Raw genomic sequence first — 26,523 nt, 5'->3', positions numbered from 1 at the left:
TGGTTGCTTTCTAGGATGAAGATACCTAAGTGGAGGTGGAGCAGCATCTCCATCAGTGTGCGATCCCAGCTGAAAGGCACCCTGGCCCTTCTTCTTGTGGGCAACATTGCCTTTGTGATAGCTCAGGTAAGCTGGGGGGTCTCTGGGCTTTAAAATGATGTGGGGTCTGGGATGGGTAACCCCTGAGACTTGCAGGACTGGTCTGTGCATGCATCAGGTCTCCAGCAAGCGCGAGAATGTATGACTTGGCTTAGCTCTTTAGTCTGGGCTTAACCTAAGTTGCACCTTCTGTGGCTAAGAGCATGCACAGATCACTTCCAGGGCTCTGAAAGGCTGCGCCGTGCTCTTGGGTGAGCACCGCTTTCTCGGTCCCTGCAGTGGTTGGAGCTTTCATTTACTTTGCCTGGAATATTAGTATCCCTTTCCCAGTAAACGCAAAATTAACAGAACTCCCCTAACCAGCAGGTGATTCTGGATGGAAAAATACATCCCTCCCCCTGCAATGAGCACTAGCTGGGAGCTCCCAGGAGGTTCTGGGCCCCTTGTGAAGGGATGCGAAGGCCTTACTGAGCACTGGCTTGTGGTGGTGATGCTGCCAGTGGAGCAGCTCCTTTGCCCTCTGATGCATGGTCACGCTGCTGCCTGCAGTGGCTGAGGGGCGGGAGGTGGGGGTGTCAAGGACCCTCCTGAAGTGACAAACCTCTACTTGCAGAGAGCACATGGGCTCCTGCAGCCTGCCAGCACCCACTGGCATGCTCTCCTGCTGCAGCGTGGTTTTGCAAGGGTTTGCTGAAGCTTTCAGTGAAGCTTTTGGCTGCAACTGGCTCTTCAGCTCCCTGGATTCACTGTGGAGCAAGAGTCAGAGAGCACCAAAAGACTTGGAGGGTTTAGGGTTGTTTGGGAGCTTGGTTTTGCCAACTGAGCAAAACAATGAACATTTCCTTTCCTGAGGAATCCCAAATATTGCCATTTCATTCCAATTTGTAATGAAAGCACAATTGGAAAAATGCAGGGTTTCTTGCAAGATGGAAATCTCAGACTTGACCTCGGATGGCGAAGGGAATGCCCTGTTCGCTCAGGGCAGGCTGGGTGGGCGATGCCCTCAGGCCACCCGCCCAGGCTCTGCGGTGCGGATGCTGACTGCTGCTTCTCTCCCTCACCCGATGCTTCAAGCAGGACCTGACGCAGACCTCCAACAGCCTGGAGGAAGGGGCAGACGTCACCGCGTACTGGTGGGGCGAGTGGACCAAGTGGACGGCGTGCACCAGGACCTGCGGGGGAGGCGTCAAGTCCCAGGAGAGGCACTGCCTGCGGCAGAGGTACGGTGCCCGCCTGCCAGGGCGTGGGGTACTCCAGCTTGCTGGACCTTCTGGACCAGGAGGTCATCGCTCGGTAGATAAGCACTGGTGAAAAGGTGTTGTCTGGCAAACGCTGCTCGTGCAGAAGGTAAGTATGTCCCTGAGCATCCTCAGGATGCTGTGCCCTGGGCATCCCTGCCGGGAGCACCAGCCAAGCTATTCCTGTGCTGGCCCTGAAGTTTCTCCTGCAGGGATTAGTGCAGATGGGCAGCAGACATAGCATAAACCTGTTCTCAAGGCTTCTGGGCACAGCAGCAAGGATACCGTGGTGTGGGGCTGGCTGGGGACCTGTTGATCCTGGCTGCACTGTGCATGGCTCTACCCTCTCCGGGCTGTGTGGTTGCCAGAAGGCACCTTGCAAACCTTGTCCCTAGGCCCTTGTCCCCATGATACCTCCTAGGATGCTGTAATAAAAATAGGTGATGCTGCAGGTAACAGAGCCAGACACTGAGACCATGGTAGATCTCTGTGTGGCTCTGCTACATGGAGACTGATCTTACAGAAGCAGGGGACAAATACATTTAAAAAAGGGAAAAGAAGGGTTTCTGACCCCTGTCTAACCATCATTTCTTTATTCAGAAGAAAGTCAGTGAGTGGGCTGGCTAATAAAACTTGCACTGGAACATCCAAAAGATACCAGCTCTGCAAAGTACAAGTAAGGATATCCTTTTTCTCATCGGGAACACTCGATACAAAATGTGGAAAGTCATGCTTGCTTTGTGCGATGGCATTTCTGGGCCCCTCGGAGAGGGGGCACCATTTGTCCTGTAGCTGTCACCCCGTTCCCCCTCCAAGCAAGTGGAGTTCCCTTCTTTGGTGCCCATCACTATTGTGTCGGGGCTTTGGGCCTTTTGCCTGCACTGGGGGCCATAAAACGCAGCGGGTGGCTCTTGCACCATCTCCTGGGGGTTCCCCTGGCTGTCCCTGCAGTGGGGGGGGGAGGAGGAGGAGGATGTGCGTGTGGCTCTGGAGAGGGCAGGCGATGGAAATGCTCCGTGCAGCTGGTCAAGATGTGCCAGAAGAAACCTTTCCCGCGTTTTGTTTTCATCAGGATATTAATGTATCCCATTCTAGGAGTGCCCTGCGAATGGAAGGAGCTTTCGAGAGGAGCAGTGTTCATCATTTAACTCCCATGTGTATAACGGCAGAACGTATCAATGGAAACCTTTATACCCTGGTAACAAGACATTCTTTGTGTGTTTCATAATGCTTAGCCAAAATATTTTGATAGTTATGATGCTGTAGCCTGCAGGAAGGCTCCTCTTCTGCTGTTTTAAAGTGATTTTTGCAGAGAGACAATCAGCTGTCTCCCAAGTTCAAAGGCGCGTCTTGCAGCTGCAGGGTAGCTTAAAAATAAAATAACAACATGAAGTTATGGCCGTAGGCTGTGTTGGTTACGGCTCCCGAGGACCAGAGAGCTGAAGGGCCGGAGGAGGATGTGAGAGCATGGGGTGATGAACTGCATTGACCGGGAGAGTCCAGCTCACCCGAACAAGTGTCCTTTGAGCTGGGGCCATTACTGGCCACGTTGCATTTTGGTGACATTTGCTCACTCCCATGCCCTTCATGTGCTCTGTCAAATGTCACCGAGATGCAGTCAGCCAGTTTGGTGATCTGGGCTGAGAACTGTAGAAATAACTTAGGAGTCGGAGACTGAGATTTTATTTAATTTTTAGGCACGTAACTCCCATCAAAATCAAGCATGAAACAAAAATCACGGCCAATTTTTAGAGCTGTTGGGAACCCAGGACCCTTCTCCCGAGGAGGAGGCTCCTGAGCACCGGTTCTTCAGGTTCACAGTGCCATTCGGGTGTCTAAAAATAGACACAGGATCTAATGCAACTTTCTTATTTTAGGGGTCTCTGTACATACCTAAGAACAATTATTCTTCATGAAATCACTTGTTGCCTCCTTTTATGTGAAAAATAGCCCCTGTCTCGCCAGCCGCCTTGGCAGGGTCGGTGTGGTAGAACTTGGCCCATGGCAGGCTGGTTAGCTATAGCTACTTGGCTGCTTTTGTCCCTTTCCTATGGCAAGGTGACAATTTCTTTAAACATATTTGCTCTTCAAGATGATTCACCAGAACAGTTACAGTGAATTGTTTTGTTTTTTAGCAGGCGTTCACGTGGCTCCTGGGGGATTTGCAGAATAATGTTTTGACATTGATGCTGTCTTGCTTGGGCACGCAGGCCAGTGGGTATATGACCGCTCCCTAGTTGGCAGAGTTCAACACTTAGCCTTGGGTTTCTGATGCAAATATGAACTTGTCATTTGCTTCCTGTGGATATTATAAAAAGTGGGACTACTGTGCCAGTGGATGCAGCCAGCCAGTTGCCTGCAGAAAGCAAAGGGCGAATTAAGTCCAACTTGGGTGAATGTTTATGGAAAAGTTCTTATGTTTTAATCTGCTATGGTTTTGAATATACTCCTACTTGTATATGGATTTATAACAGTATATCTACGTTAATTTAACTCATGTATTAAATGTTGATATGGGAACATGCGTATGTTTTTGTGCACTGTGTACATACATCACTACCGCAAGTCCTTGCACAGAATAGAGGCTGTCGCCGCTTCGGTGCGTCCCCTGGGCTGACGTTAGCGATGCCGCTAGCGTCGCTGGGCGCATCCCCTCCTGGCAGCGGAGGGGACTGCCTGGCTGTGCAAAGGTTTGCAGCAGTGGGCTGTCACTCTGTCAGAAGTGCGATCTCCTGTCCAGCCCGAAACACAAGAGATGGTAGCTTCTGAACTGCTGGCTGCTGTGCAATTGTGCTGTTGCTGCTGTTTAGCTTGGCAGAGATTCATTGACATTGGTAGGATGAAAGTTATTGTGTTTCTGCTGTTTTGAATGTGTCTTTATATCCTTTCCCCTTAGATGACTATGTTCACATTTCTAGCAAGCCCTGTGACCTCCATTGCACCACTGTGGATGGTCAGAGACAGTTAATGGTTCAGGCTCGGGATGGAACATCCTGCAAATACACTGATTTCCGAGGGGTTTGCGTGTCTGGAAAATGTGAGGTTGTTAAACATTATAGCAAAAATATTGTTAGTAGCATTCAGAAAATTACAGCGGGTGCGACATTTGCCTGACCCTCAATACTCTATTTGTGCATTTTTTAGCCGATTGGATGCGATGGCATTCTCTTTTCCACCCACACCTTGGATAAATGTGGAGTCTGCCAAGGGGATGGGAGCAGCTGCACACACGTGACCGGCAGTTACCGGAAAGGCAATTCTCATCTGGGTAAGGCTTTTGGGGACCTTTTGCTTTATTTGTATCAGAGGGCTAATTTTTAAATGCACTTTTTTTTTTGGTAAACTGCTTTCAGCTCTTACCCACTGCCCTGCTTCAGTTTTTCCCACGTGTTCTGCGTGTGTAAATGCCGCTTGTAGGTTTGGGCAGGGAAAGCCTTCTTTAAAGAAACCCAGTAACTTTACATGGTGCTTGTCAGAAGCTCGAGGTCTCTAATGCCGAGTGGTGCAAAGGGTTATGCAAGAGGCTGGCGTCTGTTTTAGTCTTTCTCGTGACCCAGTAAGACTAGAAATAAATGATTTGTAATAACAGGAAGCGAGGGTATTTTGAAAGACCAGGATTTCCAAAAGTAGTGTGATGTAAAGCAGCAGAACCTACTTGTCCTAAATGTAGCAGTCTAACTCGGGAATAATGATTAATGCTGTCTGAGGATGAGGTTAAGGTGGAGCAAGCTGCAGGAACTTCAGTGGCCTTGTCCCATCCCTTACCTAGTGCTAAGCAAAGGGAGTTGGAGGAGAAACGAGTTGTAATCTCTTGCTGGGGTTTTGGGAAGACTGGCTAGCACAGGGTTCACTACTGAACCACAGGACAGCTTCTCTAGCTAACAAAGCAGTCTTCAGATATCTTTTCTAACACCAGTTTAGCTAAATGTGATATTTGTGCATGTAAGGATTGCCTCTTCCCCCCCCTTGACTGTGCTTTTCCACCGTGAACCAGGACGTTCACACATCTTTCCTTTCTATTATCAATAAGGTCCCGTTTGCAGCCTAACAATTATTGACATTAGTTTTTTTTAATCCAGAACTCCTTAAAAATAATTTTGGATCAAGGCCAGTTTGCTTGATATATCGCAGTATTGACTACCGCGTGTTTCGTTCAGATTATTTGTTACAAAGTTCCTTTCGTTAATCTGTAGTTTCCCATAGGCTATTCTCTGGTAACACACATTCCTGCTGGAGCAAGGGATATCCAGATAGTAGAACGGAAAAAATCTGCAGATGTTCTGGGTGTGTATAACCTCTTGGTACTTCCCTAGAATGCATGCCTATACTAGCTAATGCTTTTTCCAACGCAAAGCTGAACATAGCTTTATTGCAGACATGAGCTAAATCCGTAGTCAATGTAAATCACGACTGCGTTGTCTAAGCCAGTGCGTTTCTCCTCTCTGCAGTCTCACCACCTGGGCTGTATAAATCAACACTTTGATTGCTTTAATGCAGAAACTGTTGGTCAATATTATTGCTACTTCAGTGTGGTATGACAAACACCCTGGTGCCGGATCACAGGCAGCCAAGTGACTTCACCTCTCTTGTGATTCCCTTGATCTTCTCCCGCTTGGGGAATGTGCAACGGCTGCATGACAACAGCACCAAGGAGATGTGAGCCCCGTGTTGCCTCACTGAAGTGCTGGTGGCCACGCCATCCATCTCATGATGGAGGTGGCAACGCTGCTCAGGAGGAGTGTGGAAAAATCTGGACTTGCCCAAGAGAAGCACATTTACTACTGTTGTGCTCTGCTGCCTCAGAGGCTCGTGGCCATGTGTGGAAAGGCTTGAATGAGAAAGGCTTGATTTAGCCCAGTTGCTGGGCTGGCTCTGGGTGACCTGTCTTGGGCCACTGCTGGGTCGGGTGGCATCAGCGCAGTGCTCCCAAGGAGGCAACTCCTGCTGTTGGCCCTCTGACCATCTGCTTAGTGTCTGCAGAGCTGTGATCATTAAATGTTCGTGCTGTGCTAGTGCCAAAAGGTGACCGGAGCCATGGGCTAGCGTAAGCCACATACGCAGGAGCTTGCAGCATAGAGGGATGCGTGGCCCAGAACTCTGGGCACGTAATCGCATGATAAGTGTTGGAAATAGGTGACAAACACATTGTAATGTAGGAGAAACAGTTGTTTTGTGACTGTGACACTCTAATAGTTTTATCCTGTGAATGAACAAGTAGCAATATTGCATACCTCTGCTCTTACATGTGATGGCACTAATTTTTTTTTTCTCTCATTTGAAGCTGTGGCTGATGAAGCTGGGTACTATTTCTTCAATGGGAATTACAAAGTTGACAGTCCGAAGAACTTCAACATTGCAGGCACCGTGTTCAAGTACCGCAGGCCCATGGATGTTTATGAGACCGGCATAGAGTATATTGTTGCACAAGGACCGACAAATCAAGGCTTGAATATAATGGTGTGCTTTGGCTTTTCAAGTTTGCAAGGCTGGAGGTGATGGGGAAGGAAAAATCTGTGTTGGATTGAGGAAGGGGTGGGTGTGGGAGCTGAGTCTTGCTGTGGTTTCCCAGCTTTCCTGGGCAGCTTGAGGAGGGGAGTGGGGGCAGTGACTGTGCCCAATTTCTTGCATGAAACTATTTTATTTGCGTCAGTGCTCTCGGATGCAGGCAGGGCTGTGAATAATGAACGTGGGCTTGGTAACCCCTCTCTCTCTGCAGGGAGAAGATGCCTCAGGCACTGCGGGGAGATTTCTTTTCTACTCCTTGGCATTTTTATCCAATTTACCTGGCAGGAAGAGTAAAAATAAGAAAGTGGGCCAGATAGCTTAGAGAAGTGCACAAAACTTAAACACCAACTCTTTCTTGAAAGCAAACCACCTAAAACCAGGCATATGAAGGAGAGTAATTTAATTTTTCTTCTGGGCAGCCAGCCAGAGCCCAACTCCTGCCATCTTCCATATAGCCCCGGGCTCCTCTGGAAGGGGAAGGGATGGCTGCTTGGTTACTTAGAAAGCACTGGACCAGTAAAAGATGTTGTAGTGTATCAGCTGTGAGCCCCCAGCCCCAGTGGGGATGTAGGAGCTGAAGGGGTGTGTGTGCATCCTCCTCATTCACCATAAAGCCACAAAAAACGGGTTTGCAAGTGATGGGCAGTAACTTCTGAAGTGGCTCTCCCAAGTCTCTGGTTGCTCAGCAGTAGAGGAGGGAGTGTGACCTGCAGCTCCCAGGCCCTGAGCTGGGGCTAATCCACAGGGCAGTGCTGCCAAATAACTCTTGGAAAGTTATGCTGGGCTCCAACTGTAAGAAGTTGGCAATATGATGGCAAGCAGATTGGAAATAGCAAAATAGATGCCCACCAACTGTCAAGTCCAAGATGAATCACAAGCTTTGCATGCCATATACTTGCTGCATCCGCTAATAATTTAATTTGTTTGCTAGGTCTGGAATCAAAATGGCAAGAATCCATCCATCACGTTTGAATACACCCTCCTGAGGAAGCCACACTCGAAAAATCTGCAGCCCATCTACTACACCTTCTCTGAGTCAGATAGCGAAGAAAGCAGAGAGTTTGATGGAGACGTGCCATTGGGTTTTATCCAGCACAATGCAACCTATTTTGGGAAAATCTCCCGGGAAAGGATAGACTTGGAGAACCAGGTGTTTGGAAGGCAGGACACGGAGGAAGATTTAAACTTGAGCAAAGGTCAGGAAACCAATGAGGTCTATGAAAGAGCAGAAACAATTGACTGTGAGCCAAAACTGAAGGGCAAACAACCCCAAGGTAAGGAGGAGACCTGGGCCTCACTGTTCTGCTTCTCAGAGCTCTTGTTGAGAAACGCTCTGTCTCTACCTCTGGTGATTCTGCTGGTTTGTTTTTTGGAAACCTTGGAAAGTTCTTTAAAACGTCTCTGCTCACAAATCCTCTTTGCCCTTCAGGTTCTGGTTTCTGGCGGGTGGGGGGGTGGCCATGGGTAAGGTCTCCCCGTCGGTGCCCTGCTGTGCTTTGCCTCATGCCAAAGTCAGGAGGGAGCCCTGGGTGCACAGAGGTCCCCGTCACAACATCTTCCGTCACCTCCCACCTCTACCCAGCCCCCAGCAACCTCCTTGCCACTCCAGTCCCTTGGGCATCCCACCACCACACTGCCTTGAGTGCTTTCCTAGCATGATTGCATGGGCTCTGGGGACAGGAGGGCATCTTCCTTTCTGACCTCTGCTATTGCTTGGGGCAGTGCTGGCAGGTGCTGAGCTCTCCTTTGGCCATGCGATAGCAGGATGAGACCCACAGAGCTTCATACTCTTCCCAAAGGGGTCTGACCCCGTGAGATTCCCCCTCCCCAAGACCCCAACTCCTGCCTCTAGCCTCCGGGGTGGCTGCTCAGGTTCTGGCGTGCCCCCGCTGCTCTGGGCTGCTTTCGCCTCCCAACCTGAATGCATTTTGTGGTTGTCACTGTTGTTTCCCCCTGTTGGCTCCAATCTAGATTCAAACGTAACCAGGTCTACTTACCAGACAGACCATGACGACAGAGACTTCGACCCCAGGTTCACCTCCAGGGAATTCCTTTCGGAGAACGCCATCACGGACAAGCTGCTGGACAAGACCTCGGACTCCAAGGAGCTGGTGCTCAACATGACCATGAACAGCATCTTTGCCCAGGGAGACCCAATCAACTCTGTGGGGTCACACATTGACAGCCTCTATGTTGACTATGAGGACACTGATGGCGTTGTGACCTACACCATTAATAGCACCTACATGGAGCTGAGCAACAGCAAGGCCATCAACACGTCTGCAGAGACGCCATTTTCAAATGTCACTGTCACCATGACCAGCCCTCAAGGGAACAGAACCCACAAAGCAAGGTAGGAGACATGTCTTTAACTATAGTCAATCCTATTTGTTGCTGTTCTCAACTCAAATAGCCCTGTACTCAATGCAGACCCCATTGTATGGTTTCTATCTGCTTTGGAAGTCAGAAGGTAAGTGGGGGTAGGATGGTGTATGTGAAAGCTTTCTGTTGGGGGTTAATTTGGAAGGAAGGGCCAGGGGTTTGGGAGCAGAAAGTCAAGAGAACATTTAAGCAAGAGGAAAACTGACTGGCCTCCTTAGTGGGGATGTTGGCAAGTCCATGCTGATGGCTCTCGGCTTGTGCATTGCTCTCTGCCTGTCATAGCTCATTATCAGAGCCATGGCCATAAAGAAGCCTCTTCCTTTTGTCTTCTCTTGACACTCTGCTCTGATTCCCCAGGCCCCTTCCGCTGAGTTCTGATGCAGCAGAAGTTGGTCCTGGCCCCTTCTTACCCACCCTGTTGACTACCACCCATGATGCTCCTCACTTGTGTTGGCAGGAACACGCTTCCAGCAGCTCCCAGGCATGGCCCTGCCTGCTTAACTACTGCCGGAGAGGCAGAGCAGGACAACACAAGCTCTTCTGTAGGGCCTGCAGAAATAGCCTGGGTTTGCTACCTTGATGGATGCAGAAGCAGTGCAATTTGTCACTGCTTTGACAAGAATGTCTAAAGCTCTCCAGTGGCAGCTCATTGATTGATATTAGGGCCGTCACTTCAGGATTCCTCGAATGGCTGGTTTGGAGTGGTAGTGTTATAAAAACATGGTGGGAAGGTAAAAAAAAAAAAAAAGCTTAATCTAGCTTTAGCAGCAGAATTCATCCAGGCAAAAAGGGCTGGGTGAAAGAGAGTCTCAGGATAGTGCTTGTCCACAAGTCTGTGTCTTGGGTCCTTTAGGATGCCCTGGGGCTCTCTGGGGAGCAGCCACAAATTAAAGCAATCTGTGGATTTCAGCTGGGGCTGAAATCAGGGCCGTGGGAGTCATCCAGGTCCCAGACCCATAGATGTGGATTTGGGTCCTGCTGTGCACCCCCACGGCTGCTTTGGGGCCTGCGGCACCCAAACCTTCCCTGTGGGTCTCCTCCTGGCTCTGCTGCTTTGAGTCTTCTGTCTCGCAGTCTTCACCACCAGTAGAACATGGGTTATGATGCTGAGCTTCAGATGCAAAGCGCTGAGCAGATGCTCTCTGGTTATAAGTTAGCTGTATTTACCCAGAACTTATACTAGCTTATGCTAAAGCAACTTATGCTAAAGAAAATGTCCATGCAGCCAAATGTATCAACAAACTTCTTAATGATAAGAACATTAAAACATTGCCAAGGGCTTGAGTCAATCACCTCTTCTCGCAGCTTGGCTTGGAAACTTTGCCTTCAGCTGCCAAAGCAGGCATTTCCTGGGCGCTCGGACAGGCGAGGGCAGTGCCGTCAGCTCCCCTGCCTCACCGTGCTGCGGGCGAGGAGGGGGCTGCCCTGCCCCTTGGGGCTCGCCTGGTCCCCGCTTCCCTCCCTGGGTGGCCTTGCCTGGCACCCTGTACCTGCACCTCTCCCAGTAGCTGTTACAGGGGTCTAATGCCGTCCTACCTCCTGGGAATACATTTATATGCTTTAAACTTCAGAGCAGCTTGGCTATTGCAGGATAATCCCAAGACTGTCAGCAGCTCCAGTGCAGTTTTTGTGGTACTAAAAAGCTCCTTGCACTATCCCTGGCTGTCCCGCTATTGAAGACACAGGTCAGGGACTTAAATCCCTTCAGGAAGGATGCCTTAGTTGTTCTACAATGTTCCTTCCCTCTTATTCCCCCCACTCTAGAATAAAATATGAACTCTTCAGCTCGAAATGTTAATATCTGAAAAAGGTGTTAAGTTTTGCACTAGCCAAAAGGCTGCGTCCAGGCACAACTGGGGCTGTAGTCCGGGCTGAGAGATGCCCAGCTCCTCCCTGGCTGTGGGAGGCTGGGCTCAAGGGGCCGTGGGGTGGCTGAAAGGCCAGTGGAGGCAGATGTGGGGCAGCTGGGGTGCAGGAAACATGCTGTTTGGAGGCATGTCATTTTATTAATAGAAAACAAGGGGGGGGGGGGGTTGGGGAAGGCAACAAACCAACCTCCACCTCATTTCAGAGAGGCTTCACCCACTGCGTGGAGGCATTGCTCTCCACCCTGGCAGTTCAGAAAGTCCCATAATGTCATCGACAATTAGAGCATCTGCATGTGTGGGCGCTTGTGGAGGGGGGAGAGACGGGCATGTTTGCAGGCTCAGGATCTGGCTGTTCTGCCACCACCGCAGGGATAGGTGATCCTTGCTTCCAGGGAATGGGGCAGGAGGGACTGTCAGGCCAGCCAGTCCTTTACTGCTTCCCCCAACTCTTTATTTATTACTTCAAGCCCAATTGCAATTGCAACACTAATCACTTATCTATCTCCTGCCTGGGAATGATGATGAGGAGCCCCAGCTCAGTTCACTGAGGCCAGGGTTAAAGCTCCTGCTGGCACCCAACACAGCGGGATAAAGCCCCTGCTGACAGCGGGATGCGGTTTTGGGTTTGGCGTGTCATGGGCAGGGCGCTGGAGCATGAGGCATGCGAAGGGCACTGGGGCTTGGACTTGGTCCTGCAGGAGGAAGGGCGGCGGAGGGCACAGCCAGAAGCTGCGCTGAAGGAAATGGTGATGGGGGACAAGGAAAAACCTCTTGGCCTGGGCATGGGGCAGGGTGGGGGGGGATCTCCAGCCTTGGAGATGGGCAAAACTGGACTGTGCAAGGCCCTGTGGGACCCAGTTTCTTATTGGGGTCAGCCTTATTCTGGGCAGGAGCTTGGACTTGAGATCTCTCAATTCCTTCCCAGGCTCAGTTTGGGATGGATGATGGCTTTTTGCTCGTTTTCATTCCCTGTCAATGAACAAGCAAGGGAGGATCATCTCTTTGCAGACTGTAACCAGCCAGTCTGTACACGCAGGACAGTGTTGGTTAGAGGGGGGGCATTTTATTTCTTTCTAAACTGTTGTAGTTCTTAGTGTGGATGGGGTTATCCAGTTACAGGAGCCCCTTGCACCAGCGTGGTGTGTTACAATTTCCTCTCTGGGAACAAGCCCCGTTGGCATGGGAATGGGTTGCTCTTGTGCCGTGGGAGGGATGCAGTGCTGCTCTTCCTCTCCTGGAGCAGTAAAAGGCTTTCTGCGGCATGCCAGGGCAGATCCAGGCACCTTTTGTCCTTCATCCCGAGCCCATGCTGCAGTATGCAGCCAGGGCTGATCCTGCAACAGGAGCCATGAGTTTCCCCCTTTGCTTAAAAATTAAAACTGAAATAAAACATGTAATGTGAGCCCGCGGACTCTGGATGTTGATCTGTGGTGTTCATGTGAACTTAGCAGAAGAATAATCCTGACACGGGGACTGTTTCAGGAAGGTGGGCAGCCCAGACCTCAGCTGGGGGTGAGGGACTCGTGCATATTTTTGGTGCAGTTGCTTGCTTGAAAAGCAGAAGCAAAGTGCAGGCAGGGAAGAAAATACTTGACTTTATAATAAAGCTCATAATAAAGAGAAAAAAATAAAAGATAAGGCAAAAAACCCACCAGCTTTGTAGGACAATGTGCTGCTGTTTGCATTTAGAGGAGAACAAAATGACAGTTTTGGCTTTGCTTGAAATGGTAAGAGAGCTAAACACTGCCCTATGACCAAATGTCTGATTTATCTGGAAAGAACTTGTCCCTGCGACCTCGTTAAGCATAGAAGAAGCTCTTTATTTAGGATCATGTACATTAAAGGGACACTGTTGAAAGATTTTCTGTCCTCAAATGTAGTATAAAGTTTATTTTGAAGCTTATTTTCTCCTTTCAAGGGAGAGGAGTCCCACTCACAGGACAACTTGGTGGTTTTTTGGTGCCTCCGAGAGCAGGGTATAGACTGGAGGATCTAGGTAATACCCTGTTTTCCAGGCAAGCTAAAGTACATAAACCCAGATGTTGACTCTGTTTTAATGGATCTTACTGAAAACTGTCATCTTGTGAGCCCTCTCCTGGCTGGGTGGCAGCAGGCAGCGCACCCATGGCAGCCGGGGCTGAGCCGGGATCAGGGGCTGATGCGGGTCCCCAGGCAGAGCTGTTTTGGCAAGACAGAGCACTATTTATAGTGAGCTGAGGCTGTTATTTTTCCGCAAAAAATAGTCACATTCATTTCAGTTCCATTTCAAACGCAGGAAGCGACCATTTGCCAAAATGACAGAGACAAAATCAACAGGGAAAATGAGATTGTTGTTTTTCTTAATCCTTCTGGAGGCTCAGTGCTGGCGGTGGAAGGAGGGTGGGTCCGAAAGGAAACGGCTGGATTCTCAACAGTGTCCTTTTAACGGTTGATTTGATAGACCGGACCTCAACTTTTTCTTACAAACAACTAAATAAGGCAATTTCAGAGCTTCTGCTGCCTAGAAATCATACAAGCTGCATATCTCGCCAGGCCAGAGACAACTGGATGTCAGGATACAACCTTGTACGCTATGTCAGTGTAGCCGTTTCAAGGGTTTGAACAAAGGTATGAGAACAGAATTGAAGCCTTTTGTTGTAAAGGTGCAGTATCCCTGATGTGTTACAACCTTACAGCACGTAGGATGCACTGAACTGGGAGAAGCTGTTATTCTTGCTTTGACAAATGCTTTTTCGTACACCAGGCTGACTCCGTTACTCCTTTCCCGATGGCATTATGTGTTTGAGCACAGCGTGGATATGAGAGATGCAAATTACCTATCTAAAATAAACCAAAACAAGAGTGGCAAAAGCAGTGGGTAGGCAAATGGCATGCCTTGGTGTTTAAAAGCAAAGTGTGCTTTGAGAAGCAAGCTTATAAACTCCTGTCCCACGTGAAGGCTTTCGGAAGGAGTGAGCTGCTGAGATTTGAGCAGCCGAAAGCTCTGCCGCGTTGAGCAGCACGAGTCGGCGTGCCCGGCCCTGGAGACGCAGGGGAGGAGATACTGCACCTTTAGTCGCTGTATGCCGAGGGCCAGGTGTATTTGAGCAGAAAATGCAAACTTCTGTTAAATTCTGAACTGTTTCTATTTGTGGGTATTTTTATCCCATTCTCTCTATTTCTAGACAGTGGAAGCTCTGCCTCTAACCAGGCTGGGGATTCTACTTGGGGCTCAGGACAGGTATGTTGTGAAACAAAACAAACCAATTAAAACAAACAAACAAACCCCGAAAAATCAGAAAAACCAAACCCAACCGCCAAACAAAGCAAATCCCCTCCCAAACCCGAACCCAACCGAACTGCAGCCTGCTGGCAGATGTGTGTGTCTGACGTGGCCTATCACCGCTCGCCTTGTAAATGCCTTTTTTGTTTTGTTTTGTTTTGTTTTTTTTGTTTGCTTATCGCTAGAAACAGATTGAAGTTGTTAAGAAAGGGCCAAGGTGTGAGTGCTGCTGACATGTACAGGTGGAAGCTTTCCTCCCATGAACCCTGCAGCTCTACATGTACCACAGGTAGTTATAAGAAGCAGCCAAATTCTGCACAACCGCTGAAATCACCTGGTGTGTGAGTCACTTTTATGTCTGTTAGGGATGGGAAGGACCTGGTGATGTGTAGGGGATCTAGTGATCTTTGGAGCTGGTTTAGCACAACCCTGAATCCGCTCCACCCGGGTGCAAACACGGGGAGAGGAGCCGGGGTGCACGGCGTGCGAAGCCCACCAGCCTTGCGGGCGCGTCGGGGGCCGGGCGTTGGTGCCCAGCGTGTCCATCATCCTGCAAACGCTCTCCCTTGGGGAGCCCTGAACGTCACCTTCGCTTCCCAGCCCAGCGGGGGTGCGCCGGGGCTTGGCAGGATCCCCAAACCTGTGCTGAGTCTCAGCACATTGCCTCCTTATTTTTTTTTTTCCTTCCTCCCCTTTTTGACTGTTCAGAGGGGTTTGAAAAGCTCAGCTGCTTCCCCACAGAGTGAAATTTTGAAGATTGTTCAGCTCTGGCAGGAAACAAAATAGCATTTGGCTTTTTGATTTTGTTTTGTTTCTCCCACTCCTTCTACCCTGGAGCCTGATCTCGGCTGCGAGGGTATGAATCTGGAAGAGTGACATAGATGCCAGGGATATCAAAACCAAGCTTGATTCTTTTTGCATAAATTCCCCCTTTTTGTCCCCCAAAAAGCTTCAAGCCACCTGATCTCTCTTCTCCTTTACTCCTTGGTTAGAGGGTCCTGGCCCCTGCCAGCCCATCGCTTGTGATGAAGCATGCGTGTGGGTTGTGCGCTTGCCTGCACCGCTCCCCAACGGCACCGTCCCTGAAATAATCCAGATCCTGCGGTGCTTCTGGAATTAGAAAGAAAGAAAAAAGGGGGAGAGAGGACGTTGCAATCTAAGGGACATCTCTTAAAAGAGCAAATGCAAGGATTTTATTTTTTTAAGCATTTGTTCTTGTCCAGCAGACACATGCCCGCAGTGTGCTGGCAGCTGGAGCTTCGCAAGCCATCCCTTTCCCCGCGATCTCATCGGCCACGTGTTCTGGGACATTTTTAACTTCTTGGATCCCCTCTGAACAAATTTCCCCCTTGACCAGGCCAGGCTGCTCTGTCCCAGTTTGCAGCTAGCAGAGAGAGGTTTTACTTAAATTTCTCCTTTTTCATTGCCTTTTCTTAATGACATATCGCAGAGAAGCAATACCATGTCAAGAGCTGTAGATCTTTTTTAGTTTCATGTAAACCATATGTTCCCGAGAGCTGCAATTCTTGTTACCTGTAGCCAGAGCAGCCTCCTGGTCCCCAGCCAGGTCCCAGAATGGGCTTCACAACATTTACTCTGGCACGGCAGGCTGCAGGGGGAAAAGGTCTCGGTCTGACGACACTGGCTGCCTGTGCTTTCGGCGGGGGAGCAGGCAGGTGCCTCCTTGCAAAGCCCCTGGGAGCTCTTCCTCGGCCCGGAGCACTGGGTGCACCTGGGGGGCACCCGGGCACAAACGGGGTGTAATGCATCTAGAGAGAGTGGGTGGATGGAGTGGGCTGGGGACCATTTTCTGTTGCTTCCACCCACGAGCCCAGCAGGGTGGGAGCTGATGGCTGCGAGGCAGAAGGAGCTGCCGAGCAGATTCATTGCCCTGAGCGTTTCCTATAAAAACGTGTTAGTCATATATTGATGTTGGTGGCAAGCCCTGGCAGGGGTGGCCGTGCCCGCCTTCGGAGCTGGCCAAACTCAACCGCGCTGCCCGTGTTGGCTGGGTGGCTGCTGCGGTCCTCCCCTCCCAGCAGCATCCACCCCATGGGCCAGAAAGTCCAGCTTGCTGCTTTCCATCGGGAGGAAGTTTTGGAAAATGCAGCTTAAAAAAAAAAAAAGGGGGGGAAAAAGAAAAAAAGAGAAGAGTTTGGATGTCAAAATCACCAAGCGTCCTCTGTTGTGTGTATGTATTCTCTTTGAAACTAGGAGTGATGTCCACATATGCTATGTGTGTTCGCTATGATGGGATCGAAGTGGATGATACGTACTGTGATGCCATGACCCGTCCCGAGCCCGTCCATGAGTTCTGTGCTGGGAGAGAGTGCCAGCCAAGGTACCACCTCGCCAGGGCGCTCCTGGGGGGCTCCGCGCTTTCTCTGCCGTGGATGGATTTGGGGGAGGGGGTCGGTGTGAACTTGGGGGGGGGAGGGCAGCAGGGATGGCCCGTCGCACCCCCATCCCTCCTCCCCCAGTTGCATCTGCCCCGGGCTGCACTGGGACTCAGCCAGACTTTTCTCCTGAGTGCTTTAGCTCAAGCTGCCAGGTTAAAACTTCGGTAAATCCTGGCAGAGTTTGCATCTGCGGCTCCCATCGAGCCCGGCTTCGGATAACACAGGCAGGATCCTGCCCTGGCCAGCGCGTGGAGGGATGTGTGCCTGAATTGGGTGGAGGGGCCGGGCTTGCAAATGGTGCCATGGATCCAGCCCTCGGGTCCCTTCAGCATCCTAAACATTGCTGAGGTTTGCTTGTATTAGGGCAAGAGCTGGTGCAGAGGGGAACCCATGCTGGAAGTCCTTCAGAAGGTTTCCCTTCTGATGCAGCTCTTTATCCAAAAAGCGTGACTGCAGTCCGGAGCCAGGCTGTACGGCTCGGGGCACCTCCGCTGCTGGTTTGTAAGACGGGGCGTGCTTGTTGTTCGACAGACCGGTGTCTGTCGAAGGGAGGAGGACTGTGATGGTGTTGGAATACGGACAGGGCAAAGGGAGAAGTAAAGCTGTCTGGTGCATGCCCTGGAATGGTGTCACTCATGAACAGTGCAAAGCAAGATTAGAGCAATGCCAGGGACGAGGTATGGCATCTGGTTCCCGGAGAGTGCTTTCTTTCACCTCGGGTAATTGTGAAGGAGGACGGGGGAGGAAAGCACATGCCCTTTGCAGCGCAAGATCTCGCTGAACCTTGCACGTTAAGGCTGAAAGCCAAGGCAGGCTGCAATTGAGGCAAGAAAAGTGTGGGGAGGTGGATGGTGCTACTGCTGGGAACGTACCTGCTCTGGAGACACCATGGGACTTTAATCTCTATTTGCATTAACTTTGTAATTTTTTAGCATGAGCATTAGGGCTATTTTCATGCTTAGATTATCCCACTGGTCTTTTATAAAGCTGCCCCTCCTTATAGTTGTGCTGTTCCAGCTCCATGAGCTGCTCTGTGATTTACCGGTGATTGCAGCTCGGGGGTGAGTAAATGAAGGAGCTGCCGGGAAGTCAGCCGGGGCAGCCGGGCCCATTCACTAGCACTTAGGCAGATGGGATGCTGCTTGGGCTGGCAATGCTTTTCCAACAGAAAGTGCCAAGAGAATTTTACCTTATCTGGATGGGAAAGGCCTTGGTTTCATCTCCCTTCTGGATTTAGGTGGCACCTCTAAATGTGTGGCATCTCCCTACGGCTGCTTGTTGTGCCTGGAGCCCCATGCGGGGCACGAGGCCGGCGTGCAGCGGGGGGACGTGGCTCTCCTGCTCGGAGGGCAGCAGCGGGTGGCCCTGGGGCATGCATGGGGCAGCCACGTGTCCACAGGAGTTGTGGTTTCTGATTTACTTAGATTTTTACATTTTTTTTTAGATTATTCTTTAATTCAGAATTGTTATAATGTTACTGTACTGTAAAAATATTGAATTTTTATGTCTCTTCCCTTGGTTTATAAGCTGCTCTCCTCTTGCAATGTCGGGACAGTCGTGGCAGGGGACAGTAAGGGGCAGGCAGTGTCTCAGAGCAGATCCCAGCTCTTCCAAGCATGAAGTTAGCAGAGTTAGACTGATGGTCGTACATGAACGTCTGTCCCACCGGGGCACGAGCAGCTTTGTGTGACATTATTGCTGGAATTTGCAAGGTGATGGATGGTCGTGTCCTCTTTGTCCTTTAGCTGATCAGGCAAAAAAGAGCGGTTGAATGTGGGCAAAAAGCATGGCAGAGAAACGTGCTGGCACACGCGGGGTTGCAGCCGGGGAGCCTGCAGCCTGCGGGCGACAAACTCTCGGCGGCGAGCGCACCGGCCCATGCTTCACCGTGCTGGCACCTTCTTCCTCTCGGCAATCTGATTTTAGCATCCGCCCCTGCAGGCATGAGCTCAGGTCTGCTGGGTGAAACCACCCTCTGTTAATACATCCCATCCCGTGGGAAAACCTCGCACACGCTGGCGGCCTGACTACAGCTCATTCCTATAGCAGCCGTCTCCCTCCAGCTGAGAGCAGGCAGGGTTTTCCCATGGGATGCTCCTGCCCGGGTCCAGCCGTGCCCGGCGCGACGGCCTCTCTTGCCTCCGCAGGTGGGAGACGAGCAGCTGGAGCGAGTGCTCCCGCACCTGCGGGGAGGGCTACCAGTTCCGCATCGTCCGCTGCTGGAAGATGATCTCTCCGGGATTCGACAGCTCCGTCTACAGCGACCTCTGCGAGTCCGCTGACATCACGCGGCCGGACGAGCGCAAGGTCTGCAAGAACCCAGCCTGCGGGCCCCAGTGGGAGATGTCGGAGTGGTCCGAGGTGAGTCCCCGGGGGCTGCTGGCCTGGCAGCGCTGAGGGCGAGCACGCGTGCCTGCGCTTCTCCCTTCCTTTTCCGATTGGAACTCATCCGTGGCCATCGGAGACTCTGCCTTTTAGGACAGTCATTAGGCTGCAGTCATTGCACGTGGACCAATATGCACCAGTAATTTTTCTTCCCTAAAATGAAGCCTTGGGTTGCCTCCAGGATGGGGAGGCCACCGCCATCGGTCACTTGCAGTCTTTGACTGCACACAAGGTGCTGGCATTGCCCACTGAGATAGGGCAGGAGCCCACCGCTGAGATCGGCCCGCCACTACTTGCTTGGCAGCCTCTTTGCCCCACAGTACAACGTGGCAGGGAGGAGATCCCACGTCACACGTGAATTACGTTCCCATAAACTTCCCTTCCTCACCTCCAATTTCACCGCACCACATGGAGACTTAAACCTTTTCCTAGCTGTGCCTTAAGCAGATCCCTAAAGCAGCTGGAAGGTGGTTTGGGGGCGTGCAGCGCTGCTCTTGCTTTAGCGTGCCGGTTTGCTCGGGAAAACCTGTGAAAGGATTTGTGCCCCTGAATTCATTTCCAGGCGTAGCCAGTGCCTTGGTGTGTTGCTTGCAAACATAAACCCATGGAAATGACCAAACCAGTGCCGCTTCCTCGGGGAGCCAGGGCCGGTCTCCGAGCTCGGGTGGCTCGGGAGCCAGTGCCCTGGCTGCCACTGGTGTTGTACTGGATTGACACTCGTTGTGCAGGGAGGGGGACCCAGCATGGCTCACAGCGAAGGTATAAAACACATGGAGGGGTATGAGTATGCCCCCATGCATTGCTAGGAAACAGCCCTGCCTCTTCAATATATTCTGGAAGCAGACGTGCATGGGGAGAGCGAGATTTCGGGTCTGTGTCTGTCTCCGAGCTTGCCCAGGGTGCCACTGCCAGCCCCCCGCGATGGTGACGGCTGTGCGTGGAGCGTGGCATTTGTGCCCTGGAGCCCACACGCTCCTTGACTCGCCGCAAAGGAGCAAATGTCGTTCCCGCTCCCACATCAAGCCCAGACCCTTTCTAAGCAGGAGCAGACTGAGCTCCAAGCCAAGCTGTCCACGGGTGCAAACCTGCCCCACAGTTTCCACCACGAGGGATTGGACTTCTCCTCCTGGGAGGCTCCCAAAATGTTCCTTGGTCATAACTTAAATGTCTCTCTTCCTCTTCAAGCTGGGGTGAGTCGTTTCCCTCGAGCCGATGGAGGGGCTGGTGTGTTCCCTGGTGTTGCAGGATGTTTTGACTTTCCCAGCTGGGTAGAGAGGAGCTCCCAGTGCACGTGCTGGCACGTTATTTTGACTGGCGTAGCTAACCAGAGTGGCTTATTTTACAGAAATCCGTATTCTCCTCCAGCATGTGTCAGGGACAGATTGCTTGAGACAGTCCTGGAGTAGTTCGTTCTTAGCCAGCAACGAAGCTAATCTCATTTGGATCCCATCTGAAGCAGGGTGCCAAGTTGGCTGGGGAAATAGGCATAAAAAAAAAAAAAAGCACATTTCAGGGATCTGAGGATTAACATATCAGTGCAGTGCGTCTGAGCGCTGTGCTGTTGACACTTTTCCCTGCTTTACGTTATGCATGGAGCAAATGTGTGTATGTGAGACTGTAGTAACTCAAATCTAGTTCTAAATAATGTCACGGGGCTGCGCGGTGCCAAATTTATCCACAGCATAAAAATCTCAGTTGTGCGGTTTGGAGAAAACATTCTCCAAAGAGGTGGAAAGGAGCTGGCTGTTCTGGGAAGGAGGCGAGGGAGATCTCACCCCGTCTCTAAGTGTCAGCTAAAACTTTTCAGTTCTGATCAGGCATTTTTGGTGCCTTGGGTTTTCACCCTCTGGCATCACCCAGCGGAGAGCTTGCACAGCACCCAGGCAGGATACAGCCCTCCTGCACCTTAGCCTGACTGCTGAAGCTCTTGAGGGGTTTTAGGGAAGAGGGGCAGCTTTGCTATGGATTGTTTTACAGACAGTCACCTCTTCATTGTCAGTGTGTGATTTTGAGAGTTTCACGTTAAAAACGTAAAAAAAAACCCAGAAAGCAACTCCCAGTTCTGATCGTGGCGGGAGCCCCTGCTGACGCCGTCCCCCCATCCCCTCCCGGCAGTGCTCAGCCCGGTGCGGGGAGCGGAGCGTGGTGACGCGGGACATCCGCTGCTCGGAGGACGAGAAGCTGTGCGACGCCAGCGCCCGGCCCCTGGCCGAGAAGAACTGCACCGGACCGCCCTGCGACCGGCAGTGGACCGTCTCTGACTGGGGACCGGTGAGACCCTGGGGTGGCTGGCCACGTGGCTGTCGTGACCCATTGCAGCTGGCCCTGCTTGCAGGCTTGCTTGTGTCTCCGGCGCTGGGAGTTTTGGGGTTGGATTCATCCTCCCCAGCAGCTCCCAGCTCCACCAGACCTGCAGCAGCCCGCACCCAGAGCCGACCTCCAAACAATTCGGCCGCTTTGGCTCTCCTAGTCCCCGTGTCACCTCAAGTCTCTGTCTCATCACCAGGACTTGCCCGCCAGCGTGGCCACCCTGGGTCACCCTGACCGACTGCCGTGGCTCGGTGCCCGTGGCAGCACTGGGGTTTGATGGTGTTTGTGGGCACTGAGCCCTCCTCTTCACCAGGCTCCTCCTTGTGCGGGGCAGGGATGAGCTGCTGGATGGGCTCCAGCACTGGGGGTGATCCAGCATCCCGGTGGGTCCCACGGCTTCCCGGCAGGTTCTCCCTTGCGGGGGACAGGGTGCAGGAGGGGGTTAAACATGGAGAGACCTGGCCGAGAGCCTTAGGGGGTGTCAGAATCCCCCTGTCTGTCTGCTGCACAGCGTACCTTGACAATGCTGATGCTCCTTGCCCAGAAAATGAACCTTTTCCCTTTTTTATTTTTCCCCCCTTTTTCCTTTTTTTGTTTTCCCCCCTTTCCCCTTTTTTTAATTTCTCCCCCTTTTCCCTTCCTGCACAATTCTGCTAGAGAACCCCTCCATCCCAAGCTATTTTTACCCAGGTTTTGATACGTTAACATGAGCTAAAAATAAGTAGTTTCCATGGCAGCAGCGGCGCTGTGAAACACCGTATGTCTCTGCAAGAGTGGCCGCAAAAGAGCCGGGGAGCCCTCGCTGCCTCCACCGATGCTCGGGGCAGTGCCTGCCTGGCCCTTTGCAGGCGGGGGAGGAATATTTGCAGCCACTTGCTTGGTCCCCTTTGCCTTGACCTCTTCGAGAGCCACCCCGGGGTTCCCTGCTCACGGTGCTTCCCCTCCTGCCTGGCCTGAGGAGATGCTGAGTTTTGCTCAGCACCAGCATGATGGGGCCGCGGGATGGGTTGGCTGCAGCAGGGCTGCCCAGGGAAGGATGTGCTGAGCTATTTTAAGTTGAGCCCCAATGATCCCTCCATGGTTTGGGGAAGGTGGGGTTGGGGAGGCCGCTGAGCCCCACAGAGGCATCTCGGTTCCCGTCGTAGGGATGGGGACGGGGATGGAGCCATGCTGCCTTCCCCGCCGCTTACCGCCCGCCGTGCCCGGTATGGTTTCAGTGCAGCGGCGGCTGCGGGCAGGGCAGGATGATCCGGCACGTGTACTGCAAAACCAGCGACGGGCGGGTGGTGCCGGAGTCGCAGTGCAACCTGGAGACGAAGCCGCTGGCCATCCATCCCTGCGGGGACAAGAACTGCCCCTCGCACTGGCTGGCGCAGGACTGGGAGCGGGTAAGTGCAGCCCCCGCTGGGCCGGGGGGTGCTTGGAGCGAGGGCTTGGTTTTGGGGGGTGATGGAGGAGGGATGCCCTGCAGTAGGGTCGGACCGGGGTGCATGGGTCTCAGCCGGCCCCGCTTGTGCCGCTGCAGTGCAACACCACGTGCGGCCGGGGCGTGAAGAAGAGGATCGTGCTCTGCCTGGAGATCGTCAACGGCAAGATCAAGACCCGCAACCCTGCCGACTGCGATGTCACCAAGAAGCCCATGGAGGAGACGACGTGCTTTGAGCGGCCGTGCTTCAAGTGGTACACGACCCCCTGGTCGGAGGTGAGCGGGGAGGGAGCCGAGGGCAGCTTGGGGGAGCTGTGGGAGGGAGATGGGGGGGAAAAATACCCTTTCTTCAATATGCGCTTGCCCTGAGCATAGGGTGCCCTGTCCCCTCATACCAAGGGCCACACCACCTGCAAAATAACCCAAGGAGATGGGCAAAGCTCTGCAGGATGCAGCCCCCCCCTTTGGCTGCACTGGCAGCGCGGGGCAGAGAGCCTGCCCTACCACGGTGCAGTCGGGACTGGCTGTGCCCAGGGGGAACAGGAATGAGAGGAGGTGTTTGGGGTCAGCTTTGGCTTTTTTTCTTTCTCTTTTTTTGTTTTTTCTTCTTCCCTCCTTACCCTGCAGCTGCTGGTGGGGTGTGTGTGGAGCCTATGGGATGACTGCCCTGGGGATGCAGAGGTGGTTGGGGATGCAGTTTGCCCCAGCACCCTGCGTGGTCCGCAAAGGCAGCCAGGGCTCGGTGGCTGTGGGGATGAGCCCAGCAAGTGTGGGCGAGGAGCTAAGGGCTGCGGCTGGCTCCCTGAAAGCCCTCCTTGATGCAGCCCTCCTCGTCCATGCTCCAGGCGCCTCGTTTTGTTTAGTCTTGCAAACCGTCGTTGCAGCCTATAATTAGCCAAAGCAGCCCTGCTGTAATCCCAGCCTGACGAGGCATCCAAAGGGCAGCAGGCAGCGAGCGCTGGGCCCGGGAGCGGCTCTGCAAGCCTGGGTGCTGCTGAGGGCTCCCACAGCCTCGGGGGGGCTGCAGCCACCCTGGTGCCATGGAGCAGCGAATGGACCGGGCCAGCTCGTTTGTGGCCCTCTCAAAGGGCAGCAGGAGGAGGGAGGATCGCTGTGCCAGGGGATGGGAGCACATCCACGTATCCCCGGGCAGAGGCTGCTGCAAGTGGCTGGTGTTGCTGGCAGCAAAGACGGAGCAAGAGGCCAGCGGTGCAGGGCTGAGACGTGACATTCAGCCAGGGGAAGAGTTTACCCCCCTGCCCTGACATCTTAAGCGAACATATTTTTTTTTTTTTTAGCAGGTTCTGGCTTAGCACAGACCCCCCATGATGGCAGCGTCTTGCCTCACCCCCCTCTCTCTGTTCCCCAGTGCACGAAAACCTGTGGCATCGGCGTGAGGATGCGGGACGTGAAGTGCTACCAAGGGAAGGACATCGTCCGAGGCTGCGACCCGCTGGTGAAGCCGGTGGGCAAACAGACCTGCGACCTACAGCCCTGCCCCACGGAGCCCCCAGGTGAGCCCTGCTGCGGGCAGCACCCCCAGCATTGATTTTCCACCGATTCCCCCCAAGCAGCACTGCCCAGCATCCTAGCTTCCACCAGCCCCCGGTTTGATAGTCACCCCAGGGAGGGTGTAAAGGGAACAGCTCTCCCTCTGTGCCCAAGTACTGAGGCACCATGCACTGGCTATTTCTGGAGGTAACCCCGTTAACTTAAGGGGAGAGTTCAAAAGAAGCGTGCTCTGACCTTAAGATAAAAGGGAGCTTTGGAGAGCTGACTTGGGTGCTGCTTCTGTGTGATTCCAGATAATGTCTAGAAGTTTGGTCTGTGCCATTATTTTAATGATTTTTGGTCTCCAAATGTCCTGCAGGATTTGTAACTATCTCGTTATCTGGCTTGTCTGCTGGCTCAAAGCCCCTGTGATCTTTAGTGAACACATGGTTCTAATTCTTTAATAGGATTTGGGAATAATGATGGTGTGGGAGAAAAGCATGAAAATGGGAGACAGGTTTGGGGCTGGCTCCTGGCTCAGCTCCAGACCCGCTGGGTGCCCTCGGCTGGCCTCTCCGGACCCGCTGGGTGCCCTCGGCTGGCCTCCCCTGCAGGGTCCGGGATGCGGCACGGTGCTTGCGAGGTGCCTCCTGGCCCCCTTGTAGCAAGCTGCCTGCCCTAGGAGCAGCCTAGTTTCGTGCATCCTATGGATTTTAAGCAAAATATATATATATAAAAAACTGTAAATCCTATGGGTTTGAAGCAAAATATTGCTCTGAAGGGAGCTGGGAGAGTGTCATAGTGGTTTCTGCCCTCCTCTCTCTCTCCAGCAGCTCACTTGCCCCAAATTCCTGCTGTAACGCTGCTGGATTCCCATTCCCTTGCTCACAAAGCCTTTTTGGGTCAGAAATTGTGAGTGTGTTGGGTCACCCTGTGCCCTACCGTGGGAGGCCCTTGGCTTGGGGACAGCTCAGTGCCAGGCTCCCTTGGTGGCTCCAGCAATCCCTGGGCAGCTCTGTTTCACAGGGAAGAGCTTGAGTTTTGGGGCTGGGACCAAATAAGGCTCCCCAGGCCAGGCCAGATGTGATGAAACGGGTCAACCTTCTCATACTTCTGCTTAGGTTGACGATGGTATTTATGGAGAAGCTCCATGGCGTTTTCCAGGGGCTGCTCTGCCAGCTATCGGGGAGGCAGCAGCTGCAGCCGGGGTGATTTGTTGCACAGCCTGTGGTGTTTTGGGCAGGCTGTGGAGGGGGAAAAGTGAGCTCCTGAGCTTGCAATGGTTTATTTTCTTTTCTATATTGGTGCCTTTTGCCTTCTCTCCCCCAGACGACAGCTGCCAGGACCAGGCAGGAACCAACTGCGCTTTGGCCATCAAAGTCAACCTGTGCAGCCACTGGTACTACAGCAAAGCCTGCTGCCGCTCCTGCCGCGCGCCCCACTCCTAGTGCCCGGCAGCACCCGGCACCCACGGCACGCACCGGGCCGGCGCCCCTGGCCTGCGCCTCCCTTAGCAGGGGCTCTGTATACCATTTAGTAAGCACTACACATCCCACAGACTGGTGTTAAGGATACTTTTGGGTTGGTGTTTTTTTTTTTTCCCACCGATGCAGAACTACTACCTGTGTAGAGGAACAGTGCCGGCACGGCTCGGTTGCAAAGCCGTTACCGCTGTACATTGGTAGCCCTCGTTATCAGAGCTGTACATAAAGTCGTGTATATTTGATTCCCCCGAACTGCAGGCACGTGCACGTGTTTCACAAGGTCTTGTCCTTTGGTTTCTTTCCTCTATGCAAGTTTGGGGTTGAAGATGGGGAGGTGTGAACTCTGGGAAGTGCAAGTTTCCCTTTGCAAAGGGGATTAGTGCCTCTCTCCTAATTTATCCCCGAGACCTGCACTCTCTCGTTAGCTGCAGTTAATGTGGTGGGAAGCTGATTTTCGTTTGCTAAATGAACTCAAGCCCAAGCCCTTTTTTTGTAATATGTAGGTGTATACTTTTTCAGAGAATTTTATCTTATAATCAAATGTTAGTTCCATAGTCCTTACAACCCCCCCGATAATGCTGACATATTGTATATAATATGGAAACATAACTGCACTTTATATCACAAAAAAGACGTGCTCTTTTTTAATATATTTGTTTACAGACTGAACTTTA

The 26,523-nt window shown here is 52.3% G+C and overlaps 1 protein-coding gene across 1 annotated transcript; it reads left to right on the top strand.

Moving 5' to 3' along the window:
- On the top strand, positions 1-26,523 carry ADAMTSL2 (ADAMTS like 2). The gene is made up of 18 exons (XM_082327308.1): positions 1-126; positions 1,177-1,319; positions 1,938-2,013; positions 2,433-2,535; positions 4,234-4,379; positions 4,482-4,605; positions 5,541-5,621; positions 6,619-6,794; positions 7,774-8,116; positions 8,715-9,195; positions 14,540-14,643; positions 16,569-16,695; positions 18,901-19,114; positions 21,254-21,409; positions 22,666-22,836; positions 22,974-23,150; positions 24,244-24,388; positions 25,695-26,523. Exons 1-18 carry the CDS (start codon positions 16-18, stop codon positions 25,811-25,813), a joined length of 2,997 nt encoding a protein of 998 aa, XP_082183434.1. The 5' UTR covers positions 1-15; the 3' UTR covers positions 25,814-26,523.

This window comes from Platalea leucorodia (genome assembly GCF_965183815.1).
Source record: "Platalea leucorodia genome assembly, chromosome: 15".
NCBI classification, from domain to species: domain Eukaryota; kingdom Metazoa; phylum Chordata; class Aves; order Pelecaniformes; family Threskiornithidae; genus Platalea; species Platalea leucorodia.
Note: the sequence above shows the minus strand (reverse complement) of the source record. Positions and strands in the feature narration are given on the sequence as shown.